The 12,994-nt window shown below is 62.2% G+C and overlaps 1 protein-coding gene across 1 annotated transcript in view; it reads right to left on the bottom strand.

Annotated features, from left to right (window-relative positions):
- The window catches only part of ARHGAP23 (Rho GTPase activating protein 23), a 67,292-nt gene that overhangs the window by 9,154 nt on the left and 45,144 nt on the right, over window positions 1–12,994 (bottom strand). The window contains exons 14-24 of the mRNA XM_034755648.1: window positions 11,878–12,177; window positions 9,592–9,653; window positions 8,406–8,533; window positions 7,011–7,129; window positions 5,856–6,011; window positions 4,891–4,969; window positions 3,175–3,248; window positions 2,641–2,730; window positions 1,584–1,709; window positions 920–961; window positions 397–490 (exon numbers count right to left, since the gene is read on the bottom strand). Of these exons, the coding sequence (XP_034611539.1) occupies window positions 397–490; window positions 920–961; window positions 1,584–1,709; window positions 2,641–2,730; window positions 3,175–3,248; window positions 4,891–4,969; window positions 5,856–6,011; window positions 7,011–7,129; window positions 8,406–8,533; window positions 9,592–9,653; window positions 11,878–12,177 (1,270 nt within the window). The remainder of the gene's footprint in view (window positions 1–396; window positions 491–919; window positions 962–1,583; window positions 1,710–2,640; window positions 2,731–3,174; window positions 3,249–4,890; window positions 4,970–5,855; window positions 6,012–7,010; window positions 7,130–8,405; window positions 8,534–9,591; window positions 9,654–11,877; window positions 12,178–12,994) is intronic.

Genomic DNA, 12,994 nt, shown 5'->3' with positions numbered 1-12,994 from the left:
GTGGGCGTGGCCTGAGGAAATGCCCCTCCTCCTGCCCGGGAAGGCTTGTGCCCGCTGCTAGACGGGCAGCTCTGCTGTAGGGACTGGCCGGGCAGCTCCTGGGTCACTTAGGGCAGGTGGGAGCCCCGGTCCCCAGCTATCCTGCGGGGAGGGGTGTGCCCAGGGAGGGGGTGCTGGGGGTGCCCAGGGAGGAGGCTCCCGCAGGGGGATCCCCAGCTTGCCCAGCGGGGGTGCCTGATGGGGAGAGCCCTGGCCTGGCCCAGGAGCAGTGGCCCAGTAACTCCTGTGGAGGCGGATTGCCTGTGAGGTCACTCCTTCTCCGGTGCTGCCAGCTGAGCCCTGACAGCCCCACAACTGGAGCCTTCCCCTTTGCCCCCCCCGGTCGTGCCCCCTCACCTGAGGCATCCCCTGGCACCACTGTCCTCCCGATGTTGGGGAGCAGGTACTCGATGTTCGGCACCGACTGCGCCTCCTTCTCGTCCACAGGGGTCTGGAACGGCAGCGGGGGGAGAGTGGTGAGCGGAGGAGCCCCTGGGCCCAGCCCCCTGACTCCCTTCCGCTCTGTCTGCCGAGTGCCCCCTGCCCTGCCAGCAGGGCGGCAGTGCTGGACAGAGCCCCCCAGGGGGAGCTGCTCACCCTCGCAGGGTCCTTCCCCGGGGGCTCAGCGTTCTGGCCTCGGGCAGAGCGGGGCACTGTTCACACACAGGGAACCAGCTGGTCTCCCCCCCACCGGGGTCTCCAGCAGGGTGCAGGAGAGAGGCTGCCCCCAGGCTGGCGTCGTGAAGACCATGCATGCAGAGCTCAGGGGGTGCGATCGGGGACCGGCTGTCCCCAGAGGACAGCAGCTCTCCCACGGCTGGGATAGGTGCCCACCGGTGGCCAGGGAGCCAACCCCCCGCTCCCTCCACCCGGGACTCACCTTCTCCCCCTTGTCCTCCTTGTCACTGAAGAACCAGTCCGACTGTGGGAGCAAGGAGAGGGGACGAGGGTCAGAGCACAGCAGGACTGCAGTACAACATCTCAGGGGGGGAGGGAGGGGCCAAGGGAGGCGAGGAGGGGGGGTGACCAGCTCCAGGTCGCCCGGCTGCTGCCAGATTCATTCCCGCGTCGCCCCCGCCTGGCACGGAGATTCGAATGCACGAGTCCCAGTCTGTCTCTGCAGGCCTCTCCGCCCCACAGCCTGGCACCCCCTCCCCCCCCCCACTCCAGCCTGGCCTACAGCCCTGGGCACCCGTCCCCTGCTGTCTGACCCTACACACCCAGCACCGCACTGGGAGCTGATCCCGACTGTGCAGAAAAGTCCAACCCCGACCCACTGACGTTCGACTCCCAAGGAGGGAAGTTTCCCTTCAGCCTGGTAAGACGGGCAAAGAACAAGGGGAGCAGGGCACCGGGGGCCCACCCTGCTCAGGGAGAGCAGGGCACCAGGGGCCCAGCCTGCTCAGTAAAGTGCTGGAGAGTGCAGGCGGGGGAAGGGCACCAGGGGCCCGTCCTGCCCAGCAGAGCGTGCGGGGAGCAGGGCAGCAGGGGCCCGTCCTGCCCAGTGAAGCACGGGGCTAAGCAAGGGGCCACCTGTCACTTACGTGCTGGATGAGGGTCTCCACGATTTTGTAGCGGTCTGGCATGTGCGTCACCATGTCCGTCATGTTGTCCTCGGACGTGCGGACCAGCGTGGGGCCGAAGACCAGGGCCAGGTTCCGGGGCTCCATCTGCAAACAGGGCAGGGGGTTACAGTCTCGGCAGCCAGCCCCACTCCTGGGTCCCAGGAAACCCCATCCCAGGGGGGCTCTCCCCCCACAGCCTGCGCCCGTGGGGCCCCCTCTGGGATCGGACAGTCTCATGCTAAGGCCCTGGGCTGTAAGCTCCCAGTGATAAAATCACATCAATCCCCAGCCTGGGGGAAGGGCTGGCAAACACCCTGTCCTGCCATCGGCCTCGCTGCAACCCATCCCACCTGCTCTCGTCACACCCATGTTAGCCAATTAACTAATGAACTCACAGTCCCTTTCCCAGCACTGGTGGGTTAGGGTGATCATCCCCTTCTTACAGATGGGGAAACTGAGGCAGTGACCAACACTGTCACAGCCAGGGACAGAACCCAGCAGTCCTGACTCCAGTTGCCTGCTCTAACCATTAGAGAACGCTGCCTCCTTCTCCACTTGGCTTTTGAGCCTTTCTTCCCGGTCCAGGAAAGGAGGATATCCCAGCCGGCAGGGCTCTAGCCTCAATCCCCTTCTCCACCACAGACTTCCCAGGTGACCTTGGGCAAGTTACTTAGGGCACATTTACGTCTGGAGCTGGAGGTGGGACCCCCTGCTCGGGCAGACACACCCACACTAGCTCTGATCACGGCAGACGTGTCATGGCAGCCGCACAAGCAGCGAGAGGGGCTGGCCGCCCTGCGTGCGATCCCAGCTGAGACCCCCAGATACCCGTTCGGTACCAACACGCAGCACTGCTCAGGGACTCGGCTCTAGGTTTTCACGTCCACGCCATGCTGGGGGCCTGGGGCACAGAACACTGGGGCCCTGGAGAGCACCAGGCGTCCCACACACAGAGAATCCGCAGCCCTGGGGACCCCGGGCTCTCTAGCAGGGTGCTGGGGCTGGCTGGGTGGGGGCCAGGCGGGGGCAATGGTACCTTGTTCTTCTCAGAGTGGTCCGCGATGGTCTTCAGGTGCCCCACCAGGAACTTGAGCGTCTCGTAGTATTGCCCCGGCAGGTCCCGGATCTGGTGGAGGTGCAGAAGCAGCGTGAATGCCTGGCCAGCCACAGAGAGGGACGGGGACCTTCCCTCCCCATCCAGCCTCACTCCTTCCCCGCTAGGACCCTCCTCATCCCGGATCGGCCCCTCCGTTCTTCCTCTGCCCCCCACTGCACACACCTCCACTTTTCCAGGCCAAAAGAGGGAGCAAGACAGGGGGCTCTGCCCCCACCCCCAGCCTCAGGACAGGGCTGGGATCCCCTCACACACTGGGCAGGCCAAGCCTACCAGACCGACTGGAAAGGGAGGGAGAGTCGTTCCTGGGACGGGGCTGACACCTGCTCCCTGCCCACGGGCCGGAGGCTTGGGGGCTCGGAGGGAGACCCCTGCTTGAGGGCTGTGGCCAGGGGACCTGCGGAGGGTTCCCCACGCCCCCGAGGGACCCACAGCCTCGAGGGAAGGGCCCCATACCAGTTTCCGCAACGTCTTCATCCTCTCGCTGGCATCTTCTATCCGGTTGGCTTCGATGAAGTCGTTGTACTTATCTGAAAGCCAGACAGCAGAGAGAGGCCAGGTTCAATGGCCCTGCCAAGCACAGCCCTGGTGGAGCGCACCGGGGCAGTGCCCGCTGGACCAGGGCCGGGGGTGAAGCCCTGCTAGAGACGCCACCGAGGGGCAGAGAAGAGAGGAGCCATCAGGCCAGGACATAGGCAGCATTCGACTGGGGCACGGGGGCAAGGAAGGACATGGGGCAGCGAGGGGGCTCTGGGTGACAGTACCCGGAAGGCTCTGAACAGACAGATTGAGTGTGGTGCTCAGGGAGTGCTGGCAGCAGAGGGCACATGGGTAATGCAGAGACAGCAGGTGAATGGGGCAGTCTATAGCTAGGGGACTCTGGGGGATGCTGCGTGGCCACGGGGTTCCCAGGGCAGATCACCAGGCAGCGAGCAGAGCAGTGTGCCAATGAAGGGGTCACACGTCCAGTAGGGAGGTGGGGGTGAGAGGAGGGGCTCCAAGTGGGGTTTAGTCACATCAGCGCAGCAAGAGAAAGAGCTCTCTCCAGCTGTGTGCGCACAAATGTGTGTGAGACCTGTGGATCTGTGTGTGTGTGTGTCCCCTCCAGCTGTGTGTGTCCTCCAGCTGTATGTGTGTGTGCACAAGTGTGTGTGTGTGAGACATCTGGATCCGTGTGTGTCTCTTCCGGCTATGTGTGTGCGCCCATGTGTCCTCTCCGACTGTGCATGCGTCTGAGAGAGAGATTGAGAATGAATCATAGGACAGGAAGGGCCCTCGAGAGGTCATCTAGTCCAGTCCCCTGCACTCATGACAGGACTAAGTATTATCTAGACCATCCCTGACAGGTGTTTGTCCAACCTGCTCTTAAAAATCTCCAGTGATGGAGATTCCACCACCTCCCCAGGCAATTTATTCCAGTGCTTAACCACCCTGACAGGAAGTTTTTCCTAATGTCCAACCTAAACCTCCCTTGCTGCAATGTAAGTCCATTGCTTCTTGTCCTATCCTCAGAGGTTAAGAAGAACAATTCTTCTCCCTCCTCCTTGTAACAACCTTTTATGTACTTGAAAACTGTTACACGTCCCCTCTCAGTCTTCTCTTTTCCAGACTAAACAAACGGCATTTTTTTCATCTTCCCTCTTAGGTCATGTTTTCTAGACCTTTAATCATTTTTGTTGCTGTTTTCTAGACTTTCTCCAATTTGTCCACATCTTTCCTGAAATGTGGCGCCCAGAACTGGACACAATACTCCAGTTGAGGCCTAATCAGCGCGGAGTAGAGCGGAAGAATGACTTCTCGTGTTTTGCTTACAACACTCCTGCTAATATAGCCCAGAATGATGTTTGCTTTTTTTTGCAACAGCGTTACACTGTTGACTCATATTTATTTAGCTTGTGATCCACTACGACCCCCAGATCCCTTTCCGCTGTCCTCCTTCCTAGGCAGTCATTGCCCATTTTGGGTGTGTGCAACTGATTGTTCCTTCCTAAGTGGAGTACTTTGCATTTGTCCTTATTGAATTTAATCATATCTCTGGCTGTGCATGCGTGTGTGTGTGCGTGTCCTCCAGCTGTGTGTGTGTGCGCGTGTGAGACCAGTGGATCTGTGCGGGCGCGTGTGTCGTCTGCCTGTGTGTGCTGGGGGGTAGGGCTGGCTATACCCCAGACTCACCGTCTGTGAACAGGGGCTCTGGGAGCTTCCGGAAGAAGGATTTCAACAGACTGCTGATGACGTTCAGGTCCTGCCATCTCTGTGTGGGGAGAGGAGGCGGTGCTTAGAGGGAGGCTGCCTGGGGTGGGAAGGCCGAGAGCGGGAAGGCCAGTGGGGTGCCCAGTCACTGCTGGGGGGAACCTCAGAGGCAGGCCTGGGACAGCTACAGGGGTCTCACCGCTGGCATCAAGCTAACCAGCCCCTCTGCCACATTGGGCGAGAGCAGCTACTAGCAATGCCCGCCCAGGAGAGGGCGCCGGGGAGGCTCCTGGCTACCTCCAGGACAGCAGGAACCAGGGGCCAAGGGCCGCCTGCAGTGAGGAGTGTAACTCTTCTGGCCGCGCCAGCCCCGCGGGATGCGGAGCGGGCGAGCCGGGCGTAAGTGGCCCCGGCACCCATCAGCGGGCGCGCCCCACAAGTGTCGCCGCCCCCCTTGGAAAAGGAGCTAACAGGAAGATGCGAGGCAAAGCGTGTCCCTGCCCCACCCACCCCACCCTGGGTTAATTCCCATTCCGGCCCCCCAGGGCGCTCGGCAGATGAAAGCTGCTCTGTGCGTGCTGGGTGTTATTACAGGGCAGAGTCACCGGGACTAGCCGGCCGGGCCACTAGGGGGCGCTGCTGCTCGGCACAATGTAACAGCTGGCAGCTGCAGCCTGATGGTTTGTGGCACTGGCATGGGGGGCTGAGGCCACGCCAGGCTCTCGCCCAGGGGCTGCTCTGCCCACAGGCAAACCAGGCAGCCTCGGGCAGCCGGGTCAGTGGAGCTGACCCCGCTTGCCAGGTCACAATGCTGCTCCCTCAGGTTTGGTCTGCCCTCCCCTCCGTCCTGACGGACGGGCAGCCGGGCCAATCCTGAGCGACTGGCCCCTGTACTTTCCCTCCCCAGTTCTGGGGGCGGCACACGGGAGTTTTGCCGAGGGAGGCACCTCGTCCTGCAGGTTGATCTCGGTGCTTCCCTTGTTGAGCTGCTCCTGCAGGCTGGACACCACGGCATTGTTCCCGGGCACGCGGTAGATGCCCATGTATTCCAGCCCCTTGTCCTCCACCACCTTGCAGCAGGCCTCCACGATCAGCGGGACGTTCTGCGGGGAACAGACATGGCCTGAAGGAGCTGAGACCACAGGAAGGATCCACTGTTCAGTGTGTGCGGGAGAGGGGGGTCAGAGATGGGCACAGCTGGAATGGCAGCTGCCAGATGTTAAGGAGATGGGGGATCAGCAATGGGCACAGCTGGAGTGGCAGCTGCCAGATGTTAAGGAGGTGGGGGGGATCAGAGAGGGCACAGCTGGAGTGGCAGCTGCCAGATGTTAAGGAGGTGGGGGGGATCAGAGAGGGCACAGCTGGAGTGGCAGCTGCCAGATGTTAAGGAGGGGGGGGGGATCAGAGGGGGCACAGCTGGAGTGGCAGCTGCCAGATGTTAAGGAGGTGGGGGGATCAGAGGGGGCACAGCTGGAGTGGCAGCTGCCAGATGTTAAGGAGGTGGGGGGGATCAGAGAGGGCACAGCTGGAGTGGCAGCTGCCAGCCCACCCCCAGGCAAGATGCAGCGAAGGCAGCGGAGCCCCACCGTTGCCCTGGCAGTAAAGCCAGGCAAGGAGAGAGGACGGCAGCACGGTTCAGGCCCCAGCTCAGCTGGGCCTCGAGCCCAGACTGGGAGGGGACACAGAGGAGAACAAAAGAACGGTGGGGGGGGGGGCAGAGCCCCCGCAAAGGGCACAGGGGCTGCCACTGGCTGAGCCCTCCCCATTCAGGGATCCCAGCAACGACAGCCGTCCCCGGGCCCTCCCGTCCTGAACGCCGCAGAAGGGCCCTGCTGGTCAGCCCTCCTCAGCACGGACCCCCTCCCTGCTCAGCCAGCGGGCAGCAGGCAAGGGGGAGGAGTCAATCCCTAGGCCAGGGGTGGACGGTCCCGAGAGCAGCCCCGTGGGCAGAGCAGGGTGGCGCAGCTGGGTAGATGTGCTCAGGGCGGGTGGCGGCGCCGGGCCCTCGTTCCGCCCAGGCAGGGGGCTTGGAGCGGGCGGCGCCGTGCCCTTGTTCCGCCCGGGCAGGGGCTCAGAGGGGCCAGATGCAGGCTGGGACCTACCTTGTTGGCTGGGGCGGGCTGGCAGTCCTCCAGCCTGACGCCGAAGGCCCGTGGAGCAGATTTCTTGTTCTTTTTCATGATGTTGATGCCCCAAGGGGCTTTCTGGGGGGCACCGTCATCTAGAACCAAACTCCGGGTCAGTGTCCGAAGAGTGAGACCCTGGGGGAATAAAGACCCCCAACCACCCCCACGCCACAGGCAGGTGCACCCCCCCCCCCCAGCCTTTCAGCCCCTAACACAACCTCACACGCACACCCACCACCCGTGCTGATCTGGGCTCTTCCAGACAGGTTCTCGCCCCGCAGGAGCCGAGCGCCGGCCGGCCGTGCACTGAACAGACGTCTGCACGTGTGGTGTGCGCTCCCCGAGGGAGGCGTGTGTGTAGCGGAGCGTTGTTTCTGGAGGGCGTTTGGGGGGGGTAATACAATTCGGCCCATTGCTCTGGGTCTAGGTTGGAGGAGGCCTGTCCCAGCAAGGCGCGAGCACTGGGAGCTGAAAGCAGTGAGGTTTACGACTGTCCTTCGCTCCCGGGGAGCTCTTTGCACCAGCCCTGAGAAAGGGCCGTCTGCCCTGCAGCCGCGCTGGTCCCTGCAGCACGTTGTGCGTGGCCCGAGGAGCAGAGATCTTCGTCCTGGAGCTTCAGACCATCATGTCGCTCCCCTCGGCCCGGCCATGGGGCACCGGGGAAGCCTTTGGCCGGAGTGCAGGACAAGCGAGATGTGCTCAAGGTAGCCTGCAGTGCCGAGGAGACGCGCTGCGGCGTTCTGTGCGGGCGGGCAATGTTCCCAGGTGCCGACTGCTTCCCGCCCACGTCTATGGCACTGCTGTGACCCAGCCACAAGGCGACGAAGGCAGGGGAAACTGAAGCCAGGGCTTCGACCGCCAGGGTGGGCGGAGGTTCCTATCCAAGCAGAGACGGCAGAACGCGTCGCTCGCGGATGCTGTTATGAGGAATCCGGGAGCACACCTGGACGACGGACCCATCGCCGGTGCGTAGCTTCAACCCACGGAGACGACCGTGTCCGCGAGCTCTTCCAAGCACGGTCCCCTGCCCAGCAGCATCACCTCCTCTTGCTGGGCCCAGATCCCCCGGGTGGTTCTTCGGCCCAGAGCTGATCTCAGCCGAGCACTGGCCACGCTGCGGGCAGCAGGCTGGCCGGACATGCCGGAGAAGCCACATCGTGGATCAACTGCAAATTGCGGGCGCCTGAGTCCGGGTTGTCTGACCTGGTCCCCTAACCGCTGCACGTAGATGTTGATCCACAATCTCACGCACCCCACACATCCCCATCGACCCACAGGGCCCAGACCCCCAACGCAGACACCGCCCCGGATGTACGCCCAATGCACCGTGACACACACACAGCCCCGGGCAGCCATGCACGCTGGGTGTACCTTTAGTCACGGCCATGTCCTGCCTTGGGGAGCGGGGGGCGCTCGTCCCCGTCTGCTTCAGGAGCTCGGCCTTGATCCCCAGCCCGCGCGAGCCCTTGGGGGAAGAGTCTGGTTTCATTCCAGAGGGGCTGCAGAGAGAGCAGAAGGGGGGCTCATCCTCTCCTCTTGGCCCCCGGCCTCCTAGCCTCTCACCGAGCACACCCTGGATCACAGCCACCCTTGCACAGAGGGGCAGGCTTTGGTGGCAAAACTGCAGTGCAAGGCATCCTGGGAGTAGCTATGCGAATTAACTCCGCCATTTACCCATAGTGCTTTACACTGCAGTGGGCTCCCCGTTCCTGGGCACACCCAGTGCAGCAAGGACAAGACCCTTCTGCTGCCCAAATGTTACAGGGGCATCGCAGGGCGCCTCCTCCAGCTCTCACAATGCAGGTTCTCCCGGTTCCTGGCTTGGCCCTCTCTGCCCCACTCACACTGTCAGCTGAGAGATCCCCAGCTAACGGCAGTACGCCCCCCTCCCTAGCAGGTCCTCAACTCTTCCTGGTCCCTAATGAAAAGTGCCACTAGCTGAACCCAACTCGGGTTCAAGTCCATCTAGCTGCACCAGTGTAAACCCCTGGCCAAGGTGCACTCAGACCGGATTCACCCCGTGCTTAACACGGGTTTGGTTGAATTCGGTAATTTCCTGACACGAAACCGGCTGAAGTGCTGCTCCGGGAGGGACAGCAGCCAGTTATCTAGATCACTTGGTAGAAATTCACTCCTCGGGCCGGGCCGGGCCTGAGCTCAGGCACTTACACGCTGCACCTTTCCACTGAGGGCCCAAAGTGTTTAAGGAGGCAGGTCAGTATCATGAACCTCATTTTACAGGCACAGAATGTTCTGTGACTTGCCCCAGAGAACCCAGGAGTCCTATCTCTCTAACCAAACATAACCCTCTGGATATTCGCCCCCAATGCAGCCACTCCCCGCCCCGGAAGGTTTGCTTGCTAGCTGTCTGTCCATGGTACTTCTCTGGCACCCATCTCCCAGGCAATCAGCCCCTTGGACCGAGAGGCTAAGTGACTTGTCCAAGGCCACACAGGGCGTCTGTGGCAGAGCACGGAACTGAACCTAGGTCTTCCACGTCGCAGACTAGCGCGCTAACCACCGGGGAAGGCTCCCCCCCAGCGCGCAGAGCTCTTACCTCACTTTCCGGTAGTCATTTAGCTTCTTGTTGATAAGCGCTTGGCTTGCAAACCCAGGGTCCTGCAGCGGCACAAAGACAAGAGGGAGGGGAGAGCATAAGCGTCACGTCTGGCACCAGAGCCCAAGCGAGCGCCGTCTCTTCCTTCAGCCAAGCCCCTTCCCAGCAAGGCCGCTGGGGCGAGGGGTTCGTGCGGGGGCTGGGGGCTCACTGGCCCTAGCAGGGCAGACTGGAGAATTTTGCTTCTGATTATCCTTCTGATGGGCACAGCCAGGCAGGCAGGACCCAAAGCACCAGGACCGAGTCCCGGAATACAGGCCTGTCTGAGAGCGCTGTACCAGGCACAGGCAGAGAGATCCCCCTTGGTACCGAAACCTCAGCCCAAGGGGCACGACCAGCCCTCCGGGGCCAGGCACACGCTCCCACCCTGCAGTGCCTGGGATGCCCAGCGTAGCAATCCCCTGCACGTGGCACTTGGCTCTCTTCCCTGGCTTGGGAAGGCTCCAGGGGTTCCCAGAGATCAGGCTCCCCAAAGGCGGCTGGTTAGACAGTGGGGCTGATGAGGCTGCGCCCCACGTAACTCTGGGGAAACCAGCATCATTCCCTGGGGGGCATCAGGACCCCCCCCCCCCCGCATCACTCTCCTAGGGCTAACTCCTGGCTCTCTGGGGTCGCACAGCTCGGCCAGAGCACGGGAGCCGCCTCTCACCACTCCCCATCCTACTGCCTAGAGATCCCCAGCTTCATCACAGCCTCCCCACTGACCCCGCATGGGGGGCTGGGCTGTGGGGCAGGCCTCTGAATCCCAGGAGCTCCACCACTGCTATGCCCTGCCAGTGAGAATACAGAGCTGGCCGACGGCGGGGGAGAGAACTACTACACGTTCCACGCTCCGCGGGATCTTCCAGGAATCCTAAGGAAATTCAGCCCCCGCAGGGCAGCCTGAGCTGGGCATGGATCTGAGGGCAACTACCACCCCTCTAGTGCCCTGAGTGGGGCACGGATCTTAGGGCAGCTCCCACCCCTCTAGTGCCCTGAGCGGGGCACGGATCTAGGGCAGCTCCCACCCCTCTAGTGCCCTGAGCTGGGCACGGATCTAGGGCAGCTCCCACCCCTCTAGTGCCCTGAGCTGGGCACGGATCTTAGGGCAGCTCCCACCCCTCTAGTGCCCTGAGCTGGGCATGGATCTAGGGCAGCTCCCACCCCTCTAGTGCTCTGAGCTGGGCACAGATCTTAGGGCAGCTCCCATCCCTGTAGTGCCCCCAAGCTGTGCTCATTTCTCCACACAATTAAAAGAAACTCCCGGCTAACTTCCTCCAAAAGCCGAAGTGGTGGATTGCGCAGCCCACACCAAACCAGCAGGGGTCTCCCTTCTCCTGCCCTACAGCCCAAACTGCTCCCAGCCTTCCGCCTGGGCCCTGGGGAGGGAAGAGGAGCTCTCCTGGTGCTCTCAGCTGCTCGGAGGGCCCTGCGGGCGCTAGAAGAGGCAGCTGCATTACATAGCAAGGCCTATATAGAGGGAAGTTCAGGCCTGGAAATTCAGATAATTATCCCTCTGCAGACCAGCAGGGGTCACCATAAGCTAACGAACACGCTAGCCAGCTGCTCAGGGGACCAGGGGACGGCCGGGATAGCTTAGTGCCAGGGAATGTGGCTGGCCTGGCCCCTCCAGCTCTGGAGTGCAAAGAGGGGGCTGGAGGGCGGTGCTCTCCCCCGCACCCCAGGCCCTGTCCCTGTCCTCTGCTGAGCCCTCCTCTCATCAGTCCCTGCAAGATGACAGGCCCCGGGAGAATTGACTTCATACAGAGTAACGAAGGGGGCACAAGCCCCGGATTGGGGGAGAGAGCAGAGGGATGCTGGGAATGGAGATGCACCTGCCACATACAGCGCCCCCCGGACTGTGCCCAGCCAGAGACGATAGCGAACAGCATGAGATGACGGAGGCTGACCCATTCTCCTCTTTGAGGGAGTGGTGAGGTTCCAGTGGACTACAATTCCCAGCATGCAGTAGAGGCCAGTCTCCTTGAGTGGAGAAGCATGGCATGCTGGGACTTGGAGTCCCAGTGCACCAAGATGGCATGCTGGGACTTGAAGTCCCTATAAGCTGGTCCTCCATCCAGAAAAGGGCAACTGCGGGCCAGCTCCACTGGCCACGCTTGGACCAGCCCTGCCCTGGAAGGAGCAGCAGAAGGCAAACAGCTGGAGAGAACCAAAGCGGTTAGTGCCGGGGCGTCTGCGGAGAGCCAGGGGCCTGGAGGGAGCCAGGAGCCCCATGCTGGCTCTCACCTCGCCCTCGGCCTTGCTGTTCTCCCTGACGACTTTGATCCAGGCCAGCATGTCGTCCCGATCCTCTGCCTGAAAGAGATATTCACAGAAGTCAGCGGTCGTCAGCCGGAAGACGTGCTTCCTCTTGGTCTCGCTGTAGGAAATGTCCACCAGGCACGCTCGGATGCTGATCGGCTGCTCCTCCTCACCTTGGGGCGGCGCGTAGGTCACGGCCTCCCGCCTGTCCTTGCACAGGTAAAGGGAGTGTGCGCGGAGAACGGCGAAGACGCGCTTCCACTGCCGGATGCCCCCGCCAACTTTCTGCAGAGGGAGAGGATGGGCAATGAGCGCTGGCCGGGAGAGAGCCGGTCTCCTCCTTGGCTAGCCCCCCGGGTACGGCTGCCCACCTCGATTTGGGGCAGCGCCACCTGGCATTGACATGAGCACCCGTTCAAGGCGCTGCCACACAGCCGAGACACAGAGAAAGCTTAGGCCTGGCGCAGAGCCAGTTGGCTAAGCCCACGGCAACGTGACCTGGGCGTGCACACCCAGCTGAGATGCAGGGACTCAGGGCAAAGCCCCCAGCCTCAATCCAGGCCCAGAGCCTCAGCCCAGGAAATGCCACCCAGCCTTGACCCCGACACAGACCAGGGGCACTGCTGGCAAAACTCGACCAGAGCAGCTCACGCCCCGTCTGTGCAGACGGCAGATCCCCACAGAGCCGAGACACTGAAAACGTGTAGCCCCCCTTTTCCAGTGTGTTCCTTCCAGCTCTGACCCATGGATTTCACCCGGGGGCCCAGAGAAAAGGACCCCCGCTGCCTTCTGGTAGTAATCACCCCATTGTAATCACAGCAAACCCCACCCGGGGCTGACAGCAGGGGATCCTGCAGGGCTCCAACAGGGAATTCTGACCCGGGGGCTTTGATTGTAACGAGGGAAATCATGTTCCCCAATCAGAGGGTCAAACCCACCCCCACCGACCTGGAACTGCCCTATGACCCCATGACCCCTGCCCCTCCAAGGCATGATCTACTCCCAGTGTTTCGCTCTCAATCCACCCACACCAACCCCCTGCCCTGGGAAGTGAACCCCTCTTGGGTGGGGAGAGGGGAAGGCCTCCATTCAAACCCCTTCA

The sequence above is a fragment of the Trachemys scripta genome, chromosome 23 (genome assembly GCF_013100865.1).
Source record: "Trachemys scripta elegans isolate TJP31775 chromosome 23, CAS_Tse_1.0, whole genome shotgun sequence".
Taxonomy (NCBI): domain Eukaryota; kingdom Metazoa; phylum Chordata; order Testudines; family Emydidae; genus Trachemys; species Trachemys scripta.
The sequence above is the reverse complement of the archived record's forward strand: the minus strand, read 5'-3'. Positions and strand labels throughout refer to the sequence as shown.